The sequence below is a fragment of the Schistocerca americana genome, chromosome 8 (genome assembly GCF_021461395.2).
Source record: "Schistocerca americana isolate TAMUIC-IGC-003095 chromosome 8, iqSchAmer2.1, whole genome shotgun sequence".
Classification (NCBI taxonomy): Eukaryota; Metazoa; Arthropoda; class Insecta; order Orthoptera; family Acrididae; genus Schistocerca; species Schistocerca americana.
Genome location: NC_060126.1, coordinates 311,341,525 through 311,364,462, shown reverse-complemented (window position 1 = coordinate 311,364,462; position 22,938 = coordinate 311,341,525). Strand labels below are relative to the sequence as shown.

Sequence of the window (22,938 nt, the reverse complement as noted above, 5' to 3'; positions counted from 1 at the left end):
GTCTGAGAAAAGAAAGAAATAATAATAACAATACTAATAATAATAATAATAATAAAAAGAAGAAGAAGAAGAAGAAGAAAAGAACAGATTATACTAAATTATGTAACAGAGTTGCAGATATAATTTTATAAAGAGTTAAAACAATTGTAAGCACGGCTTATACGGTAATGAAATTTTACAGTGTTTATGAAATGCTCGTATTGTATAATGTGTGAAATGTATGATAACAATAAACTTACAATAGATATTGAAAAACGCTTGCAAATGGGGTCACTCCAGAACCTCCTGCAATACAGATGGCAACTGGTGTGTGAAGAATGCTTTGCAATGAACTGCTAAATGGTCCATCTACCAGAAACCTGTTCAACAGAAAAAGAATTTTGAAACGGTTTTGAGGGAATTGTGATTTGCAGTGCATTGAAGCTATGTCAGAGACATTTATTTTTACCCTGTCCCATAAAGATACATAAAGATCAATCAGTACATATTTCAGAATAGACCACAATTCACCAAATAGAAAAAGTATTATGCAAGACACAGTCGCATAGAAATTGATAATAATTAGATGAGCTTTTGGGCAAAGCCTTCCTTCAGAGAACTAACAAAAAATGATCACTCCTTCCCATCCTGATCAAGTTGAATCTGCCATATATTTCTTGACTAGCCTTCCATGCATGCATAAATTCCATCCACCCATGCAAGATTATGGAAACAGCTGCTTCAGTCATATATGTATGACACCTCGACATTCCCATCACAAAGTTGTTATAACTCCTAAAGTTTATGGTGGTGATATCTGTCAAAAGCTTCAGAAGTGTAACTCCAGATGAATTAGCTAGAAAATGGAGAGGATGTCGTACAGTTTTGTATTTGCCTAACAGAACACACAGAGTGCATTGATAAGAGTACAGACAGGCATAACAAAAAGACTGTTATACATTGAAACTTTTGGACAAGAGGCCTTTTTCCGAAGTAGAAAACACACACACACACACACACACACACACACACACACACACACACACACACACACACACACACAAAACTCAACTCACACCACGTGACCACTGTCTCTTTTGTATGTATGAGTTGGCTTCTGTGACAGTGAGTTTTTTTTTCTACTTTGGAAGAAGGCCTTTTGGCCAAAAGCTTAAATGTATAGATGCTTTTTCGTTACGTCTATCTGCAACTCAACATCTTCTCTATATGGTGAGTAACAATCTATTCTTTCCATAACACTGTTGCTATTCCACTCTGAACTTTCCACTGTCTCCTGATTTGTTGCTTTTCTTGATAGAATTTCCTTTGATGTGATTAAATACATTAATTTTATGTTATAGCAACAATTTGTGTTTTACCTTTGAGGTCCTCTTGGCCAAAGTATATTACATTATTGTGAAAGGTTATAATTGCTGTGAGGAACTATGGCACACAATTAAAGCAATGGGATAAAAGAAATATTCCAACTCATTTTTGAAAAGCTAAAGTTTATGGCTCATGTATTTCATTCCCACTGAAAACCTATTAAAACTGAACTTGCATAATATTGCACATCTTTCTGTACAATAATTAAGAAAGAGTTACTCAACTGTACATTGTTTTTGCTGGCAGTCTTTACTGAGTGAATGCTGTGACTCCTTATGGATGAGTTCATATTATTGACTTCAGATATGACAAGGTAGTATAAGCTGTAGCGATAACAGTGTTGGAAAGGGAAACTAAAATGTTACAGCATTAAAGACTTTTCCTTGTATGGCTGGAGTCATATTTAAACAATTACAAACAATGGCAGCATTAACAAATTGTATCACAGAAATAAAGCTGAATATGGTGACCAATAAGTTGTAATGCTTGGCACACTCCTGGTCTTCACTTACATAAATGATGCTCTTCATACTTTGTGTATGTAGAGAACAACAGGGGTCCTAACATACTTCTCTGGAGCAATTCTATTGTCTCTGATGTACACTCACTGTCCAGGATAACATACTGGGTTGTATTATTTAAGATGTCATTGGCCCACTTGCAAAGTATTGGAAGTCTAGGAATATAAAACCTGCCTGTTGCCTGTCACCCATGGTTCTAAGGATATCGAGTGAGTAAAGGATAAGCCGAGTTTTGCATGGGCAATGCTTTCTAAATTCATGCTGATTTGTCAACAAAAGCTATTCTGCTTCAAGTCCATTTATTATACTCGAACAAAGAATATTGTAAGCATCCACAGTTGTCAAACACTTCTGTGTTCAGTGAAAGTTGACAGACTCCTGAAAGATACTACCTAGTTAGTTATTAGTTAGGAACTCCATTAAAGGAGTAGTCCAACAACTTGAAGTTAAATATAGATTTAATCTTCTCTTGACATACAGTAACTGACTTGTAATGAGTCTAACATTTAAAAGACCCAACTAATGCCATTACAGAAAACATTAATGTACTTGAGATTATTGCTCATCAGACATTTGGGTCACCAGTATCCCTCGAAGCAGCATACAATATGGAAGTCTCTTTGCTTACTTGTGGACACAGCTCGACTACACTTAGTGCTGCATGGAGCACAAAAGGAATAACTCAGACAAATAGGGAAACAAGAGGACACAATTTAAAGTAACACTGATTTTATTCAACTTTCCAATAATGTGAAATTCATCATTCTTGTTCATTTATAGACTACTACTGTGTGGGAGTTTCCAGTCAGTCCACTGAAAATAATCATGGAAAATCTCATACCATCCAAATATGCTCAATAATTCTGCAGCAAACCAATGTTAAGGGTATTGGTCTGTAATTTTGCTGGACTGTTCTTTTATCCTTCTTATATACAGGAGTCACCCGCACTTTTTTTCGAGTTGCTTGGGACTATGGACTGGGTGAGAGATTCACGATAAATGCAAGATAAGTATGGGATCAATGCCAAAGATTATACTCTGTAAAACCTTAAGACTTATTTGATTTCAACTATTTCAGTTGCTTCTCAACACCAAGGATGTCTATTTCTATTTTCTCCACACCGGAGTCATTTCAACATTCAAATGATGGTACGTCTCTACAGTCCTCCTGTGTGAATGATTTTTTCAATGTGAAATTTAAAAATTTGGCTTTCCTTTCACTGTCTTCTACTGTCATATCAGACTGGTCTACGACTGCATAGAAGCCTTCAATCCACTTAGTGATTTTAGATAGAACTAGAATTTTCTTGGGTTCTTCTGAAGATATTTCACTACAGCATTACTGTAGGAGTTGCTGTATGCTCCATGCATGAATCTTATTACAGACATATGAATTTCCATCATCTTCTGCGTTTCGACAAATCCGTGTTCTTTTCCAAATCAAGAATGCTACAATATCTGTTTCCTTAGCATTTGAAGGATTTTATTATTAAACCATGATGGATCTTTTCTATCCTTAATCCACCGACTCAGCACATAACTCTCCCAAGTTACAATTTGTTTAAACTCATCACATAATTCCTCTGTGCCCACTGTACAGTCACTAAATGATGTCCAGTTACTGTTTAACAACTGCTCACCTGCTCTTTCTAGCAGAAAAGCTCTTCTATCCTTGTTGATGAATTTGTGAACTTTAGTAACAGTTGTTACATCACAATCATTAATCCCTGTCTCCACTCTGACACTGTCTATAAGGTCAGGCCTGTTTGTAGTTACAAGGTCTCGAATATTTCCATTGCAGTGGTTGTCAAACTAGCTGATCAAGATAGTTTTTAGAAAATGCATTCTGAACCACTTCACAGGACTGTCTGTCTGTACCACCTGCAGTGAATCCATAGATGTCACAGTCTATACTTGATTAATGGAAAATCTCATATAAGATGTGAAACAAATACTAACAAAGAGATAGAGGGGCTGGCCAGTACTTACCTCAGCTCAGTACAGCCGATAGATACACATAAAACAGAACTGAAAATTTACATTCCTAGCTTTCGGAACTTTGTTCCTTCATCAGGGAGGAGAGAGGGGAAAAAAGGGAAGAAGGGAAAGTGGATTCAGTTACTCACAACCTGGGTTATGAAGCAACAGGGAAAGGTAAACAGGGAGGGTAGCAAGGATGGAGGCATGGTTGTCAGAGGGAAGCCAAAGATATTCTACTGTAAGTACTGAAGAGGATGCATACAGAAGTAAAGAGGTATATAGTATAAAGATAAAGATAAACACAACTATGTAGGATGAAAAGATGCGTGAATGGCTAAAGAGGAAAGGGAAAGAGGAGAAGACTGAAGAGTGAATGGGAGTGAGGTTGTTTAACGTAGGTTCAGTCCAGGGGGATGGCGGGATGAAAGGATGTGTTGGAGTGCAAGTTCCCATCTCCGCAGTTCAGAGGGACTGGTGTTGGGTGGGAGAAGCCAAATGGCACATATGGTGTAGCAGGTTCCTAGGTCCCTAGAATTATGCTGGAGGGCATGCTCCGCTACTGGGTATTGGGCATCTCCTAGGCGGACAGTTCGTCTGTGTCCGTTCATGCGCTCAGCCAGTTTGGTTGTTGTCATGCCGATGTAAAAGGCTGTGCAGTGCAGGCATGTCAGTTGATAAATGACATGTGTAGTTTCACACGTAGCCCTGCCTTGAATTGTGTATGTTTTACCAGTAGCGGGGCTGGAGTAGGTGGTTGTGGGCGGATGCATGGGGCAGGTTTTGCAGCGGGGTCGGTTACAGGGGTAGGAACCGCTGGGTAGAGAAGGTAGTCTGGGAATATTGTAGGGTTTAACAAGGATGTTACGGAGGTTAGGGGGGCGACGAAAGGCAACTCTGGGTGGTGTGGGGAGAATTTTGTCAAGGGATGATCTCATTTCAGGGGTTGACTTGAGAAAGTCATATCCCTGGCGGAGTAATTTGTTGATGTTTTCGAGGCCAGGATAATATTGGGTGACAAGGGGGATACTTCTGTGTGGTCTGGGGGTAGGAACATTGTTGTTGGATGGGGAGGAATGTATTGCTCGGGAAATCTGTTTGTGGACAAGGTCTGCAGGATAGTTGCGGGAGAGGAAAGCACTGATCAGGTTATTGGTGTAGTTGTTGAGGGATTCGTCACTGGAGCAGATACGTTTGCCACGAATACCTAGGCTGTAGGGAAGGGAGCGTTTGATGTGGAAAGGATGGCAGCTATCAAAGTGAAGGTACTGTTGTTTGTTTGTGGGTTTGATATGGACATAGGTGTGGATGTGAGCTTCAACAAGATGAAGGTCAACATCCAGGAAGGTGGCTTGGGTTTTGGAGAAGGACCAGGTGAAATTCAGATTCGAAAAGGAGTTGAGGTTATGGAGGAAATTAAGGAGTGTTTCTTCACCATGAGTCCAGACCACAAAGATGTCATCTATAAACCTATACCAGGCCAGGGGAAGCAGCTGTTGGGTCTTCAGGAAAGCCTCCTCCATGCGGCCCATGAAGAGGTTGGCATAGGAGGGAGCCATCCTGGTTCCCATGGCCGTTCCCCTGATTTGTTTGTAGGTCTGGCCTTCAAAAGTGAAGTAATTATGGGTGAGGATGAAGTTGGTAAGTGTGATAAGGAACGAGGTTTTTGGAAGATCTTCGGGTGGGCGTTGGGAGAGGTAGTGCTCAAGGGCAGAGAGACCATGGGTATGTGGGATGTTTGTGTAAAGGGATGTAGCATCTATGGTGACAAGAAAGGTTTCAGGTGGGAGAGGAGTGGGAATGGATTTGAGGCGTTCTAGGAAGTGGTTTGTGTCTTTGATGTAGGATGGGAGTCTGCGGGTGATAGGTTGTAGGTGCTGGTCTACCAGAGCTGAGATACGTTCGGTTGGGGATTTGAAGCCTGCTACAATGGGACGGCCAGGATGGTTCTCTTTGTGGATTTTGGGTAATAGGTAGAAGGTAGGGGTACGTGGCTCAGGTGGAGTGAGTAAGTCTATGGAAGCCGTTGTGAGGCCTTGTGAGGGATATATGATGCTACATCTTCTTGAAGAACATCCCGACAACCCCCAACATCACCCCAGCTGAATCCCGTGCCATTAAAGAGCTGAAAATAGACCACTCTATTGTTATCCTCCCGGCGGATAAAGGCTCCACAACTGTCGTACTTGACCGTGTGGAGTATGTGGCAGAAGGACTGCGGCAACTCTCTGACACCTCAACCTACAAAGCTGTTACCCAGGATCCCATTCCCTCCATCCAGACTGAGCTGCAAAAAATCCTAAAAATCCAAGGTCCCTCACAAGGCCTCACAACGGCTTCCATAGACTTACTCACTCCACCTGAGCCACATACCCCTACCTTCTACCTATTACCCAAAATCCACAAAGAGAACCATCCTGGCCGTCCCATTGTAGCAGGCTTCAAATCCCCAACCGAACGTATCTCAGCTCTGGTAGACCAGCACCTACAACCTATCACCCGCAGACTCCCATCCTACATCAAAGACACAAACCACTTCCTAGAACGCCTCAAATCCATTCCCACTCCTCTCCCACCTGAAACCTTTCTTGTCACCATAGATGCTACATCCCTTTACACAAACATCCCACATACCCATGGTCTCTCTGCCCTTGAGCACTACCTCTCCCAACGCCCACGCGAAGATCTTCCAAAAACCTCGTTCCTTATCACACTTACCAACTTCATCCTCACCCATAATTACTTCACTTTTGAAGGCCAGACCTACAAACAAATCAGGGGAACGGCCATGGGAACCAGGATGGCTCCCTCCTATGCCAACCTCTTCATGGGCCGCATGGAGGAGGCTTTCCTGAAGACCCAACAGCTGCTTCCCCTGGCCTGGTATAGGTTTATAGATGACATCTTTGTGGTCTGGACTCATGGTGAAGAAACACTCCTTAATTTCCTCCATAACCTCAACTCCTTTTCGAATCTGAATTTCACCTGGTCCTTCTCCAAAACCCAAGCCACCTTCCTGGATGTTGACCTTCATCTTGTTGAAGCTCACATCCACACCTATGTCCATATCAAACCCACAAACAAACAACAGTACCTTCACTTTGATAGCTGCCATCCTTTCCACATCAAATGCTCCCTTCCCTACAGCCTAGGTATTCGTGGCAAACGTATCTGCTCCAGTGACGAATCCCTCAACAACTACACCAATAACCTGATCAGTGCTTTCCTCTCCCGCAACTATCCTGCAGACCTTGTCCACAAACAGATTTCCCAAGCAATACATTCCTCCCCATCCAACAACAATGTTCCTACCCCCAGACCACACAGAAGTATCCCCCTTGTCACCCAATATTATCCTGGCCTCGAAAACATCAACAAATTACTCCGCCAGGGATATGACTTTCTCAAGTCAACCCCTGAAATGAGATCATCCCTTGACAAAATTCTCCCCACACCACCCAGAGTTGCCTTTCGTCGCCCCCCTAACCTCCGTAACATCCTTGTTAAACCCTACAATATTCCCAGACTACCTTCTCTACCCAGCGGTTCCTACCCCTGTAACCGACCCCGCTGCAAAACCTGCCCCATGCATCCGCCCACAACCACCTACTCCAGCCCCGCTACTGGTAAAACATACACAATTCAAGGCAGGGCTACGTGTGAAACTACACATGTCATTTATCAACTGACATGCCTGCACTGCACAGCCTTTTACATCGGCATGACAACAACCAAACTGGCTGAGCGCATGAACGGACACAGACGAACTGTCCGCCTAGGAGATGCCCAATACCCAGTAGCGGAGCATGCCCTCCAGCATAATTCTAGGGACCTAGGAACCTGCTACACCATATGTGCCATTTGGCTTCTCCCACCCAACACCAGTCCCTCTGAACTGCGGAGATGGGAACTTGCACTCCAACACATCCTTTCATCCCGCCATCCCCCTGGACTGAACCTACGTTAAACAACCTCACTCCCATTCACTCTTCAGTCTTCTCCTCTTTCCCTTTCCTCTTTAGCCATTCACGCATCTTTTCATCCTACATAGTTGTGTTTATCTTTATCTTTATACTATATACCTCTTTACTTCTGTATGCATCCTCTTCAGTACTTACAGTAGAATATCTTTGGCTTCCCTCTGACAACCATGCCTCCATCCTTGCTACCCTCCCTGTTTACCTTTCCCTGTTGCTTCATAACCCAGGTTGTGAGTAACTGAATCCACTTTCCCTTCTTCCCTTTTTTCCCCTCTCTCCTCCCTGATGAAGGAACAAAGTTCCGAAAGCTAGGAATGTAAATTTTCAGTTCTGTTTTATGTGTATCTATCGGCTGTACTGAGCTGAGGTAAGTACTGGCCAGCCCCTCTATCTCTTTGTTAGTATTTGTTTCACAGTCTATACTTGATAGCTCAAAGTTGCCTCCAACTGATACAGCATGCTTAGGGGACTTTCGCGCTAGTGAGTGCGGATTTTCTTTTAACAATTCTACAACCATCACAGTGGAGTCAGGTGGGCAGTAAAAATATCCAATGATTAACTGGAGTTCATCCAGGCCAGTTGGTTGCATCCAGATAATGTCACAGTCATAGTAATTTTCAACCTATATAAACAATATTTTTGTTGATTGCAATGAACACTCCCTCTCATATGGCATCCATCCTGTCTTTTCAATATATATTCCATGCCTCATTAAATATTTCAGAGCTTTCTACTTCTGGTTTTACCCAGACCTTAGTTCCCAGCATAATTTGAGCAAGACAGCTTTCCTGAAGGGTTGCAAATTCAGGAACTTTTTTACAAATGTTTTGGGAATTTACTGTTAAAATTTTGCAATTCAAAATGTCTTTACTTTGTACATTATCTGATTTCACTTTCTGTGGTTTGATTGGTGAGCATTCATCAAAGGACCCCAAACTACTGTCTAGCCTAAAAAAACCCTTGTTACTCCACAAGTACTCTACTACCTGAGTAGATGCTTCCTCTGTGCAGTGCACCCCTGACTTATCAAGGGGAGTCTTACAATTCCCAGTCCCATAACAGAGGTCCAGAAATCTGCAGCCAAGGCCACCACAGAATTGGTGGAGTCTCTGCCTGAGACCCTCCACTCAGCTCCAAACCAACAGAACACAATCAATATTGGGTATGATACTGGAAATTGTAAGCCATGCTTGCACTGTGAATTAGGCCTGCAGTCTGCACAGTTGCACATATGAACGGAGGATGGCCTTAGAGCCAATATTGGATATGATAATGGAAATTGTAAGCCGTGCTTGCACTGTGAATTAGGCCTGCAGTCTCCACAGCTGCACATATGAATGGAGGATGGCCTTAGAGCCCAAGCAATAGGTGTCACTGGTGGTGACATGAGTCACAACTTGAAGGTGACCACACCTTGCATCCTCAACAGTCGCAGGCAGGACCTCCTCCCCATCTCAAATGTGGACCCATGGCAAAAATACTGAGGATACAATGGACTTCTTTCCAGCCTGTATTCTATTTCCCTAAGGGGTCCCACAACACCACTAACATTGAGGTTCCCAAACCTCTCTCTTAGGTGTCTGCTTGGACCCTGCTGAAGGAGCAGCCACTTTTCCACTTCCAGAGTGAAATGAAACCAGTATGTAGATACGTTAAACAACTCAGTTCCGCCTCCTTCATCTTCAAACCCTCACCCTCATGTTGTTGACATGCAGTTGAGACTGTTTGCATATTTTGCATTATATCACTCGGTACAGCTAAGGTCAAAAAAGTATTTATTCTATAAAAGTGCACTCCCTTACTTTGTTTTCAAATATCTATAGATTTCCATTTCTCTATATGCTGTCTGCAAGTAACCAGTTATATATTCTCATACCAAACATAAAATTCCTCTCTGAAATCTAGGCAGGGGATAAAAAAAAAAAAACCTCCTTTCTGAATCCTAGCCATGGGTTCCTTAATCTACATGAAATTATTTTTCTTCTAGGATTGCACTTGTGAATTTAACAATTCCTTCTGAATTCACTCTCTTTATTAAGCATGAATAACATTATGGGTAAATGTATTGATACATTAATGTGAGAATCCCTAGGTCTGTGAAGAGGTTTGTGCAATATACTTGATTATCGACTTGTGATAATAAAACTTTTTTTTTGCAGGAACTCTGTTTCATATACTGCATTCCCTGTGGTTTTTTTTCTGTTGCTATGTGTTATAAAAATCTACACATAGTATAGTCTTTGCTGTTATTTTGCTTACCTCACTGGTTCTGGAGATGGCCATCTGCAGAGCTCAGTTGTTTGCTGGCAGTGCGAGAAAGGCACCAAAACACGGCCACAGAGTTCACCTAGGAAGATCATTGCTATGAATCAGTATTCTATTTTATCATTTTTTTGTAAGCAGCATTACTCAAGCTATATATATTTGCTTCAAATTCGGCACAGGGTGGCTGTTTAATAGAAGTAATATTAGAGATTAAGTCTCATTCACTGTATTTAATTTCAGTTTTATGTTATTAGACACACATTTTCCTGCCTATCAGTGCATTAAAATGTCAATGGCAATATAAGAAAAATATTACCAGTGTTAAACGTTTTCCTATGTAGATGTACAATGGTGCTAATGAAGCCTTGTAAATGATGAATGTACTTTGAATAAACCATTTAGAAATAACATGACCGTTACCCATACACACATAGTTCATACACACATAGGAACACACAAAGTGATGAAATATTCTCACATCACCCACAGGACCTATGATATGATGAATTTTATGATAAGTCACAATAGGAATGATCTCAGGATGAAAACAATAATCAAAATTGAGGAAAAGCAACCACATATCAATCAGCTACAGTTCTGTGCATTATGCATTAAACAGCTATAGATTCTATGCATCGTGTGCCAGTCAGCTATGAAGGTGGGCGCATTAGGGGTTTTGTGAGGTTGTATGTATGAGAGAGTGTTCTTAAAATGGGGAAAACTGTGGTAGCGTAAAAGTTAATAACATCTTTGCAGTTCTGGGTTTCTAAGTGCGTGCACCAGCCAGCTGAAGGTGAGTGTCTTTCCTCATTTTTGTTTGTAGTGGACTTCAACATATGTTGCAAAATGATACACATGTCTAAAGCAGTACTGCAAAAGAAGTTAAACTATAATTTCCTTACTGAGCAGTGAAGTGTTACAGCTTTAAAAATCCAATAAAAATTAATTCATTTTTAGAAAATGATAGACGGTAAATCATCGAGTAGAACAGAAGTGATATCTGGCATTCTGCAAGGTAGTGTCATAGGCCCTCTGCTGTTCCTGATTTACATAAATGATCTAGGTGATAATCTGAGCAGCCCCCTTAGATTTTTTGCAGATGATGGTGTAATTTACCATCTAGTAAAATCATCAGATGATCAATTCCAATTACAAAATGATCCAGAGAGAATTTCTGTATGGTGCTAAAAGTGGCAATTGGCACTAAACAAAGAAAAGTGTGAGTCATCCACATGGGTACTAAAAGAAATCTGATAAATTTTGGGAATATGATAAATCGCACAAATCTAGGGGCTGTCAATTCGACTAAATACCTATGAATTACAATTACAAGCAACTTAAATTGGAAAGACCACATAGATAATATTGTGGGGAAGGCGAAACAAAGACTGTGCTTCATGGGCAGAACACTTAGAAGATGCGACAAACCCATCAAAGAGACAGCCTACATCACACTTTTCCATCCTCTGCTGGAATATTGCTGTGCGGTGTGGGGTCCTTACCAGGTAGGATTGACGGGGGACATCGAAAAAGAGCAAAGATGGGCAGCCCGTTTCGTGTTATCGTGCAATAGGGGTGAGAGTGTCACTGACATGATACATGAGATGGGGTGGCAATCACTGAAACAAAGGTGGTTTCCTTATGAAATTTCAATCACCAACTTTCTCTTCTGAATGTGAAAATATTTTGTTGACACCCACCTATGTAGGGAGAAATGATCATTATAATACAATAAGAGAAATCAGAGCTCGAACGGAAAGATTTAGGTGTTCCTTTTTTCCCCACGCGCCATTCGAGAGTGGGTTGGTAGAGAAGTAGTATGAAAATGGTTCCATGAACCCTCTGCCAGGCACTTAAGTGTGAATTGCAGAGTAACCACATAGATGTAGATGTAGAAATATTTAATGATAAAGTAAGTGGAGCTGTGTTGGGCAAAGCATATACTGGTGCATTAATGAGGAAACAAATTATGAAGATAGGTAAGCACAGCTGATTTTTGTGCTAAAAGTACTGGAAATGACAGTAAAACCAATTTTTTCTAATGTTATGTAAGTTAAAAAGCTGGACATAACATTCTGTATATCATATTACTTAATGTGATCAAGTTTCAACCAAAATGATGCAGGCCTACTTTCTACTCTTGGAATATATGGGTTTGATTTTGATATCTGCTTCAGTGATGATCTCATGTATTCTTGGTCTTTATGCATAGTAGTTGTATAACTCAAGAAGTTTTGTTGTTAAACAATGGAAAATCTGGGATGGAACATAACAGTATTATGAAAAGGATAGTTGCTACTCACCATGCAATGGAGATACAGAATCACAGATAGGGACAACAAAATGACTGTCAGAAACTGAACTTTCAGCCCCCCCCCCCCCCCCCCCCCAACACACACACACACACACACACACACACAGATGGCTGGAATCACACACATGGTCTGAGTCTCTGGTTTCTGTGGTCTCAGCATACAGAGACTGCAGTCGTGTGTTCCAACAAAATCCTTGTTGGCCAAAAGCTCACTTTCTGACAGTCTTGTTGTTGTTGTTGTTGTTGTGTCTATCTGCGACTCAGCATCTCTGCTGTATTGTGAATACCAACTATTCTTTTCATGATATTGAAGTTTTGTTGTTGCTATAGATCATTAATGGTAACTGCTAACAAAGCAAATGGAGCAGATGGGTTGAACAGCTATAGTGGGAAAAGCTTGTTCACAACACATAAAGTTAGTTGGTGTTCACAGAAGAAAAAGGGGAACAAGTGAGACATATTTTTGTAAAATATAACCTCCTTCACATAAGAAACAATGTGCTCTTTATGAAATATAAGTGTTTGGAGTTGCATTATTCCATATTTGTGTACTTTTCTGTTTGAGGTCAATGTTTTCATCTTTATTGTTTCTGAAATTTGTATTTCAGAACTTTTTACTGTTGTTTTGTGCCCATCACTAGTAGTCTGTGGAACAAGTAAATTTCTAATGTAAGTACTCACAATCTCAGTGCTTATATGTCTTGTATCTGATATAAAGACCACAAAGTTTTATAGTTAACTAAATTAATGTGAAATCCATTTAAAGTTTTATGTAGGCTGTTGGCTGTACATGATAATAGGCTGATAGTTTGTTCAACTCATCTGACCTGGCTATTATTCCTCATATGGCTCAAAAGCCCACACACAATGTATTATCCTATTGTGTATATATATATATATATATATATATATATATAATGGAAGGAAACATTCCACGTGGGAAAAATTATATATAAAAACAAAGATGAGGTGACTTACCGAACAAAAGTGCTGGCAGGTCGATAGACACACAAACAAACACAAACACACACACAAAATTCAAGCTTTCGCAACAAACTGTTGCCTCATCAGGAAAGAGGGAAGGAGAGGGGAAGACGAAAGGAAGTGGGTTTTAAGGGAGAGGGTAAGGAGTCATTCCAATCCCGGGAGCGGAAAGACTTACCTTAGGGGGAAAAAAGGACAGGTATACACTCGCACACACGCACATATCCATCCACACATACAGACACAAGCAGACATCAGCTTGTGTCTGTATGTGTGGATGGATATGTGCGTGTGTGCGAGTGTATACCTGTCCTTTTTTCCCCCTAAGGTAAGTCTTTCCGCTCCCGGGATTGGAATGACTCCTTACCCTCTCCCTTAAAACCCACTTCCTTTCGTCTTCCCCTCTCCTTCCCTCTTTCCTGATGAGGCAACAGTTTGTTGCGAAAGCTTGAATTTTGTGTGTGTGTTTGTGTTTGTTTGTGTGTCTATCGACCTGCCAGCACTTTTGTTCGGTAAGTCACCTCATCTTTGTTTTTTTATATATATATATATATATATATATATATATATATATATATATATATATATATATATATATATATATATATAACTAACTCAACTCAACTCAACTCAATATATATATATAAAAAAAACAAAGATGATTTGACTTACCAAATGAAAGTGCTGGCAGGTCGACAGACACACAAACAACCACAAACATACACACAAAATTCAACAAACTGTTGCCTCATCAGGAAAGAGGGAAGGAGAGGGAAAGACAAAAGGAAGTGGGTTTTAGGGGAGTACCCTTGTCTGCTTGTGTCTGTATGTGTGGATGGATATGTGCGTGTTTCCGAGTGTATACCTGTCCTTTTTTCCCCCTAAGGTAAGTCTTTCCGCTCCCGGGATTGGAATGACTCCTTACCCTCTCCCTTAAAACCCACTTCCTTTCGTCTTCCCCTCTCCTTCCCTCTTTCCTGATGAGGCAACAGTTTGTTGCGAAAGCTTGAATTTTGTGTGTATGTTTGTGTTTGTTTGTGTGTCTATCGACCTGCCAGCACTTTCGTTCGGTAAGTCACCTATAAGTAAAACAATCAACTTGTCAATAGGATGAATGGACACATACAGAATGTACATACTGGCAACACAAAGCATGCTGCTGCAGAGCACCCACCCAGCTGACCACAATTTATGGCAATTATTTTTATGCTGTTCTTCTTCCTCTTCCTAAGGTCTTTCTTTGAGTTATTTATGTTTCCACTGCTACTATATTTTATGTTTTAGTTTTGCTTTCATTTTAACTTGTTTATGAATTATCTCTATTTTTTGCATCTTGTTTATTGTTCTTCCTGCCACTTCTAAATTATTATGTTTTCAAATCTTGTCTGGTGTCAACAATCTATGTTTCCCTCTCATCCCGCCTGTTCACTAAGTTTTCCTTGACATTGGGTCCTGGGTGATTTTTATGATATTCTTAAATCTTGGCTGTATCTTTTCCTTCAACATTTTCCTCTCTACAGACAAAAAGATTTCTCCATTCCAAAAGCAATCAATTTTAGATTTTCTACATACAATATTTCAGTTTGCAATTTTTTCCCCTCTGTATTATAAATAAGTAGAAATCTAACTACAAAAGTTAGGGTGCCTTAAATTTAATTATGTGTTGTTAACATAATAAACAACTTTTACAGTTGATATTTGTTATCATACATGGGTATATCTTCCATAACAGCCTGCCTAATGAGAACACTGTTTCCCTATTCTCTATAGTAAAACTTCATACATAATATTAAAGAAAAGTAGTTGAATAAAGTAAAGTTGTAATATTTCAAGCTAAATATTTAAAAAAATAGACTTTGGAAAAGCAAAATCATAATCACATCATTAAAAATATTCCATACTGGATTTTCCATCATATTATTAACTTGTTCAATGTACCTGTCCAATCTCCCTTAGCCTGTATGAGAATACTGAAACTGGAACAGCCATGTAAATTACCTGAAAAGGAAATACAAAACTTTAGGTACAATGTAAGACAGCAAACAGTAAAATTAAAACATTGTATAACAGAGTACAAATATCACCCCACAATAATAATAATAACAATAATCTTTATTTGTCCATATTAGCTTTACAGTCTTGGACATCATTTTTTGTGCAGTTACAACAATGATGTCATGCCATCCATATAATTAATACAGCATCAAGTAGTACATTATATATTCTTATATAAATATTTACTACCACTAATATACCACAGTATATAAAAGTAGGATTATCTGTATTGCAGCTCAGAATTCTTTAAGTGAGTATAAACATCTTTCAATTAACAACTGTTACCAGCACAGGAAATTTAATTCAATCTGAAGGTACAGAAAGACGAGGATCACATTGTCAAACTATTGGGACTAAAAACAGACCATAGGTTCTCATGGGATGACCATATAAGCTATCTGACAGGCAAACTAGCACATATGATATTCCTGCTGTATAAACTAAGATATTCTGTCAGTAAAAGTTTATTGATGCTTTGCTACTATGCATTATTTCTGTCACAGCTACAATATGGGATTCAGTTATGGGGTAATTGAACAGGCACGAACTTTGTATTCAAATGAAAAAAAAAAGTGAAACCTGTAAGGAGCACTTCAGTCTATTAAACATAATGACCCTCCTAAGTCTCTATATGTGTACCTGCTTAATATACGTAAAAGAAATATACAAAAATTTACACAGAGAATTAATTTACATTTGCACAGCACTAGAAACAACTGCATGCTTGATATACTGTGTTCCAGGCTGTCACTAACATACAACAGTCACAAACACCTAAGTCTAAAGTTTTGTAATAAACTCCCACAATCAGTCAAAACCCTCACGCTCTCTAAATTTAAGGAGGTATTAGACTCTCGGTTTAAAAATAAAACATACTACTCAATTGAAGAATGTCTTGGAAGTAATTTGGAAGGAACGTATAAACAATGAAATAATGAAACTATCATTAACTAAATGTGTAAAACTGTAAATTAATTCTTGAATGTAAACAATATAATGAATATTTCTGAAATCTTATGATTAGTAGGAAGTTTATGTATTTATGTGCATACATAAACTGATGATGTGCGTAAAATGTAAAAATTACCAACTACTAAAAAGATGTATGTATATATATGCATAATGTATAATGTAAAAATTAGCAACAACTACATTTTTATAAATATGTAAAATGTATTTTGATGAAGCCAACTGCATGGTAAATATGCTGAATGGCTAACAAATAAACATATATTATCATAATTTAACAAGAACTTTATTACTATGGTCCTGTCCTTATTCAGTGTAGGTTTATTCATTGTTAGGTATTCTGTGATCATTTCAAAGTTTTCTTTATTGCTTTGGAATGGTAGCTGCTCAGTACGCTCACTAGTTTTGAGTTTTGTGACTGTGTTGTGTCATTAATATGTACAAGAAACAAGAATGGCCCAAGTATACTTCCCTGAGAATTCTTTTGATTTTACTGTTTGGATCTTACTTTCATTGTGTTAACTTAGTTTAGTGCACTATCTTCTATCTTGGAGATAAGAACTTAAAGAATTTTAGTGCTAATGCTCTTATACCATAGTTTCTAACTTGGATAATAGTATTGCTTGATTCACAGAATCAAATGCTTTAGATAAATCTAGAAAAGTCCCAATAACTTTGTTTTTGGAAGCCATACTGTAAGTTGTTCAATAGAGTGCTCTTATGGAAGACAGATTCCATTTAATCTAGAATTACTCTTTCTAGTGGCTTGCCAAGTGTTGACATCAATGAGATTGGTCTGCACTTATTTATGTCAGTGGTTGCACCCTTTTATACACTGGTTGGATCTCAGTAATTTTTAAAAGTTCAGGAAAGGTCCCCTGGCCAACTGAACCATTTATTAAATGTGTTATTGGTTTCATGAATTCATTTTTTGCACTCTTTCCATAACATAGATGATAGGTCACCCAAGCTACCAGATGTTTTTATTTTGAGTTTAGAGATTATTTTCATGACCTCATATTCTGTTACACTCCTTAGGGAAAATGAATTACTCATTTTAAATGAGTTTATTTGTATTGTTGATTCACCAATTTCTTCTCTGGATGCCTTACTAAAATGTTTTATGAAGATCTCATGTACTGTCTTTGGTTCATTCAACAATATTCCATTGTCTTCTAGTGCTATATTGCTGCAGCATGGATTCTCTCTATGTTCACGTTCTTTGTTTAAAAAAAGCCAGGCTGTTTTGATAACATTAATCAAATTACTTATAATGGTATGTTCTTAGACTCTTCAGGGATTCCCTATATGTTTTTCTGCTGTTTTTGCTCTTTGTTAGGAACAACTGCAATTCAGAACAAAATATATAAGTATTTCATATTGTCTTTTAGCTGATGGATTTCTGGAGAAATTTTAAGGTTTCTTTGTGTGATCCAGTTTCCTTTTCTCTATTGGACATGCCCGATTAACACCATGGTTAAATATTTCATAGAATAGACCCTACTTTTCATTAATATCATCGATCTGTATACCTCCTGCTAGTCTGTCTGTGCAAGTTCTTGAGTTGATATACACTTGATACTCAAAGAATAAAACTACTTTTAATTTTTTGTGCACCACTTGTTTCTTACTTCAGTGATTAAGAAAACTGTTGATATGTTGTGTTATATACCTACTTACAGATGTGATGGAGAATGGATGCCACTCAAATGAAGATATCACAGGACACTGAAGTAGGATATACTGAAAAAATAAAGATACTAGTCAGTACTAACTTGCTGGAACACAACAGATACCTGTAGATAAGAAAATATATTTCTTCAACATACTGTCAGCTATTTTCACAGCAGAAATGTAAAGCATTTGACAGAATGTGTCAACTTTATTTTTATAAAGTGTTAACAGAACTGATGCAAAAGTAATTTCCAGTGACATAGCAAAATGCAGAATGTCCAGCAATTATCTTTACAACTTTACACTTTAATAATGTTAAAACTATACTAAAAATGACAACTGATTCAAATGGCAAGATAACTCAGAAGAATTTTAATTTTATTTTCTAGGTGCTGAAGATATGACAAAAAAATATGGATGTCGCAGGAAGCTCAGCATGTAGCCCATCTGATACCCAAGTGTAATGAAACTTTTGAACATAACGTGGAAAGGAACCATCATCCCAACTAACTACTCAGATTTGGCATATGTTATCTATGGAAACAGGTAGTGTTCCCATAAACAGAGGGTTGGTCCCTCATCTATTTAAGACACCAATGTGAAAAAGTTGCAGCAGGCATTTGCGAGGTGTCTGACAAAATCCATGTCTATGGGAACCAGAGAGTTGGAAATGCCACAATCAACAGTGCATGAAATCCTACATAAGAATTCATGTCTTTATGCCTACAAGATGCAGCTGCTTCATGTCTTTATGCCCACAAGATGCAGCTGCTTCATGTCTTTATGCTTACAAGATGCAGCTGCTTCAGGTACTAAGGCAATCAACAAATCACAGTGCAAATAGTTTGCAGTGGATATGCCAGCCAAGATTGATGAAAACAATGACTTTTTTGGAAAAAGGGTTGTTTCTCCAACGAGTCAATTTTTCATATAGGGGAAAGAAGGGCAAAGTGGCCAGGTTGGGAAAAGTGTCCACTGCTTATTTTATATTTTCAGCAGTGGCCAAACTAAGTGTAATCAATACCATTAGTGTTGTCAGTGATGTTGACAAAGGAAACTTGCTCCATTACCTTTCTGTGAAAACATTTAGGTTTTTAGATCATTTGATGTAAGGTAAGTCACTCATATTACTTTAGTTGCTTCACTTTCATGTAGAGTAATACATTTATGCGATATCATGGTTCATGCAGTGTTTTATGGCTTACAAATATAAGTCACTGTCATTTCCTCCAGTTGCACTGTTTCACGGATGAACCACTGATACAGACATGTCGTCCGATCGGGTAAATCGGTGATGCTACATCTCGGAAAAAGTGGCAGAGGTGGCCACTTTTCCTGATGGATGGCCACTATTCTCAGCGGTTCATTTTCAATCTATTTTTTCCAATGAGAAATAGCTAACTCCATATTTTATTCACAGTATAACAACTGAAATTAAAACATTATAAATCATTTATATACAAAACTAATATCCATTATTCTGCTCTTCTCCAAGGGTTTGCAAGAACATCAAGATACCAAAAAGTACATCCAGAAAACAGAGCAACAAACGAGACCCTGTTGCCATGCATAAGACAATCAAAGCAGTAAAGAATGATAACCCACCTTTCTCAGCAGCAGCAAAGCAATCCAATATTCCACATAATATGCTAAAATGACGACTTCTAGGGAAAAATAGAGATGCAGTTGGCAGTAAAATGTTTCTGGGCGGATTAAGGGCTGTGATCAGAGGAGAACATGAGCAAGATATCCTTAATTACATTTTTGAAATGGAAAAGTGATTTTATGCAATTATAGTGAATGACCTGCGGCGAGTAGCATTCCAGTTGGCAGAGCATAACAAAATACCACATCGTTTCAACAAAGAGTCTGAAAATCAGGCAAAGACTGGGTGGCATGCTTTAGAGCAAGGCACCCTAATATAAGTCATACAAAGCCAGACTCTACCTCTATGGGTAAAGCACAAGCATTTAACAAGGTGTATGTAGACAAGGTTTTTGATATCCTTAAAACACTGCAAGATAAACAATTTGATTCTGCTCATCATATTTAAAATGTAGATGAAACCAGTGTTCAACAGTTCAGTCCAAGAACAGCAACGTATTTGCAATCAAAGGAAGACAAGCCAAAGCCGCTACTTCAGGTTTGCTGTCGCATTTTGTAGTGTGCACATCTGAAGGAGGAAATTTCATTCCCCTTTTGTGATCCTCACCAGGTGAAGATTGAAGGTTGAACTTAAAAATGAGGCTCCACCAGGAACCCAATTTGCAAGCTACGCTAGCAGGTGGAAGCACAGTGGAAGATTTTTGGACTGGTTTGAAACATGCAAAACTAACTCCTCAAGCTCCAGTTCTTATAATCTTAGATGGTTACTCTATCCTTACTTGGAACACAGGTTTCACTGATAAGGCTACAAAAAATTATACAACTGTTTTGTGCTTGCCCCCAAACTGTAGTGACAAGTTCCAACATTTGGATGTGGCATTTATGTCTCCTTTTAAAATAATCTACACACAAGCTTGTGGAAAATTCCTTCACAGTAATCCAGGAACAACTATTACACACTTTCAAATAAGTGCACTCTTGGGTGAAGCATTTCTTTGTGCAGCCATTCCAATGACAGCAGCCAATGGCTTTAGAAAAGTGTGGGATTTTTCCTCTAGACCCTAATGTGGTTACAGATGGAGGCTATACTGCAGCTAAGGTTACTGATGTTCCTTTCAATAGGGACAATAATATTGTGCCTTGCTCAAATATTGGTTTTTCTCATTGTGAAACTGCTGAGTCTTCAGCAAGTGCTAGTCCCTCTGGATGCCAAGCTGCTGTGTCTTCTTCAAATAGCTCTACTGGTTCATTTCCAGCATCAACTTATGAGCTGTCTTTAAATGCAGGCTGCCTTCAGATTACAGGTGATAACTCTTCTCCAAGAGAAGGTTCCCCTCAGTATCCAACCACTGAAGAAAGTCCCTCTGAGTATCCAACAGGTGGGTTCCACATATTCCCAAAGGATGTGAAACCTTTGCCTCAGAAACAAAGTGTGAATCAAAGACAAAGTAGGAATCAAAAAGGAAAGACTGGCATAATCACTTAAAGCCCTTATGTGTTGGCTGAAGATAAAAGAAAGAAAGATGAAGAGCTTTTAATGAAAAAAGGAAGTTCAAAGAAAAACAAACAAATAGGTCAATATTCTACAATGTAAGCTAACAGAAAATACAGGTAAGAAGCTAAAACTGGAACCAAAAGCTCCAAGAGAAGAAAATTCCACTTATGTGGACAGTGACACAGACTACTTGTATTGCAAGGAAGCATCTTTTGGATCTAAAGAAAATGAAGGATGAATAAGATATTGGAGCTCATTGGGCTCATGAACTGTGCTCTGTATGTGATGAGGCTGATCACAACTTCATGTGCACATTTTGTATATGACTCAATGTTATTTTTGAGTGGATAAACTCTGAATGCATTAGACTGAAATAATACCCATAATTAGTCATCGATTTCTCTATTTTCATGATTAGGAATAATTAATACTTCTCATTTGTTGACCTTTTTGTGCCAACAGTCTATTTCAACACATTTCTTTCTCATCTGTATTATTTTTCTCCTAATAAAAAATCAATTGATGAAATAAAAACTACCACTCTACCCATTTTTTAAAACTAAACAATCTATTTGGGAATGGTGGCATAGGACTGGCCAAATTATGACATTAGTTAGAGAAAAATGGCCACAATGTATGCATTCAGAAAAATGTTTATATATCCTATAAAATATACTTTTACCTTAGTTATAAATATTCAGTGTGATACCTTACAGTACATAGACTCAAGATGTATTTGCCACAAGCTTCTGTTGATAGCCATGATTTCAGGAAAAGTCAATTTCACTTACATTGGCCACTTTACTCCACCTTCCCCTATTCAGTAAATTGAAATGTCGTGACATTTGTATCTGGGAATCAGAGTGTTACACATGAAATGGAAAGAGACAGTGGTGCAAACATAAGTGCAATTACATCATTTGTTCATCCTCTTTCAGCAAGTCTGTTGTAAATACTGAAGTTTACAAGGTAGTGTAACCACATACAGTGCCCATACAGAATCTTATGAGAGCTAGCTGCACACATGCAATGAGTTACAGCTTCACTGTGACAGATGTTACTCATGTTAACCAGCTTACAACTTAAGCCAAGATGTGATGAAATATTACATCCATTATTATAAATTGAGGGGCTGAGAGCAGAAGTGGTACAAGTGCTTGCTGAATCGAACTGAGCAAATGGCTGCCAAAGTTGAATGGCTATTTATGTATTATGTCAGTTATTATTGAAAAATCAGATTTTTTTCCCTAATGATCATTTAGTTGTAGCTATGGTTAGACATTGTAGTTCCTGTGCATTATTTTTTATAAAATATTAAAAATACTTATACTCATTGCATGTTAAAACTAATGCTATATTTTGAAGATTTCTTTTGTACAACACACGATATACATAGCAAAATACACATGTTCATTATAAAACAAGAATGTTTGATTAACTAAAGTGAAATCAATATAACAAGCGGAAAACAATAGGTAACTAGCAAAGGAAATTAAAATACCAAAAATATATCAGTATGGTTACAACACACACAAGAGATTATTCATAGCCACTTTCTATAATCCTCTCACAGTGAAGTGTCTACAGAATCATAATCATTTCCTTATGTGGTATCTCTTGAAGAATGATCTTCCTGGATAACACTTGGAATGCTGTACTATTTATCGTGTATTTTCCAGCCTTCCTCATACCTTTCTTTGACAAAGTATGCAATTGATTAGTTCTTTAGAGTTA

General features: G+C 38.4%; 1 protein-coding gene across 2 annotated transcripts in view; it reads right to left on the bottom strand.

Annotated features, from left to right (window-relative positions):
* The window catches only part of LOC124545019 (NADPH oxidase 4-like), a 202,776-nt gene that overhangs the window by 33,673 nt on the left and 146,165 nt on the right, over positions 1 to 22,938 (bottom strand). For both annotated transcript variants that reach the window (XM_047123798.1, XM_047123799.1), the window contains exons 9-12: positions 18,107 to 18,173; positions 15,345 to 15,404; positions 10,103 to 10,190; positions 240 to 359 (exon numbers count right to left, since the gene is read on the bottom strand). In XM_047123798.1, the coding sequence (XP_046979754.1) occupies positions 240 to 359; positions 10,103 to 10,190; positions 15,345 to 15,404; positions 18,107 to 18,173 (335 nt within the window). The remainder of the gene's footprint in view (positions 1 to 239; positions 360 to 10,102; positions 10,191 to 15,344; positions 15,405 to 18,106; positions 18,174 to 22,938) is intronic.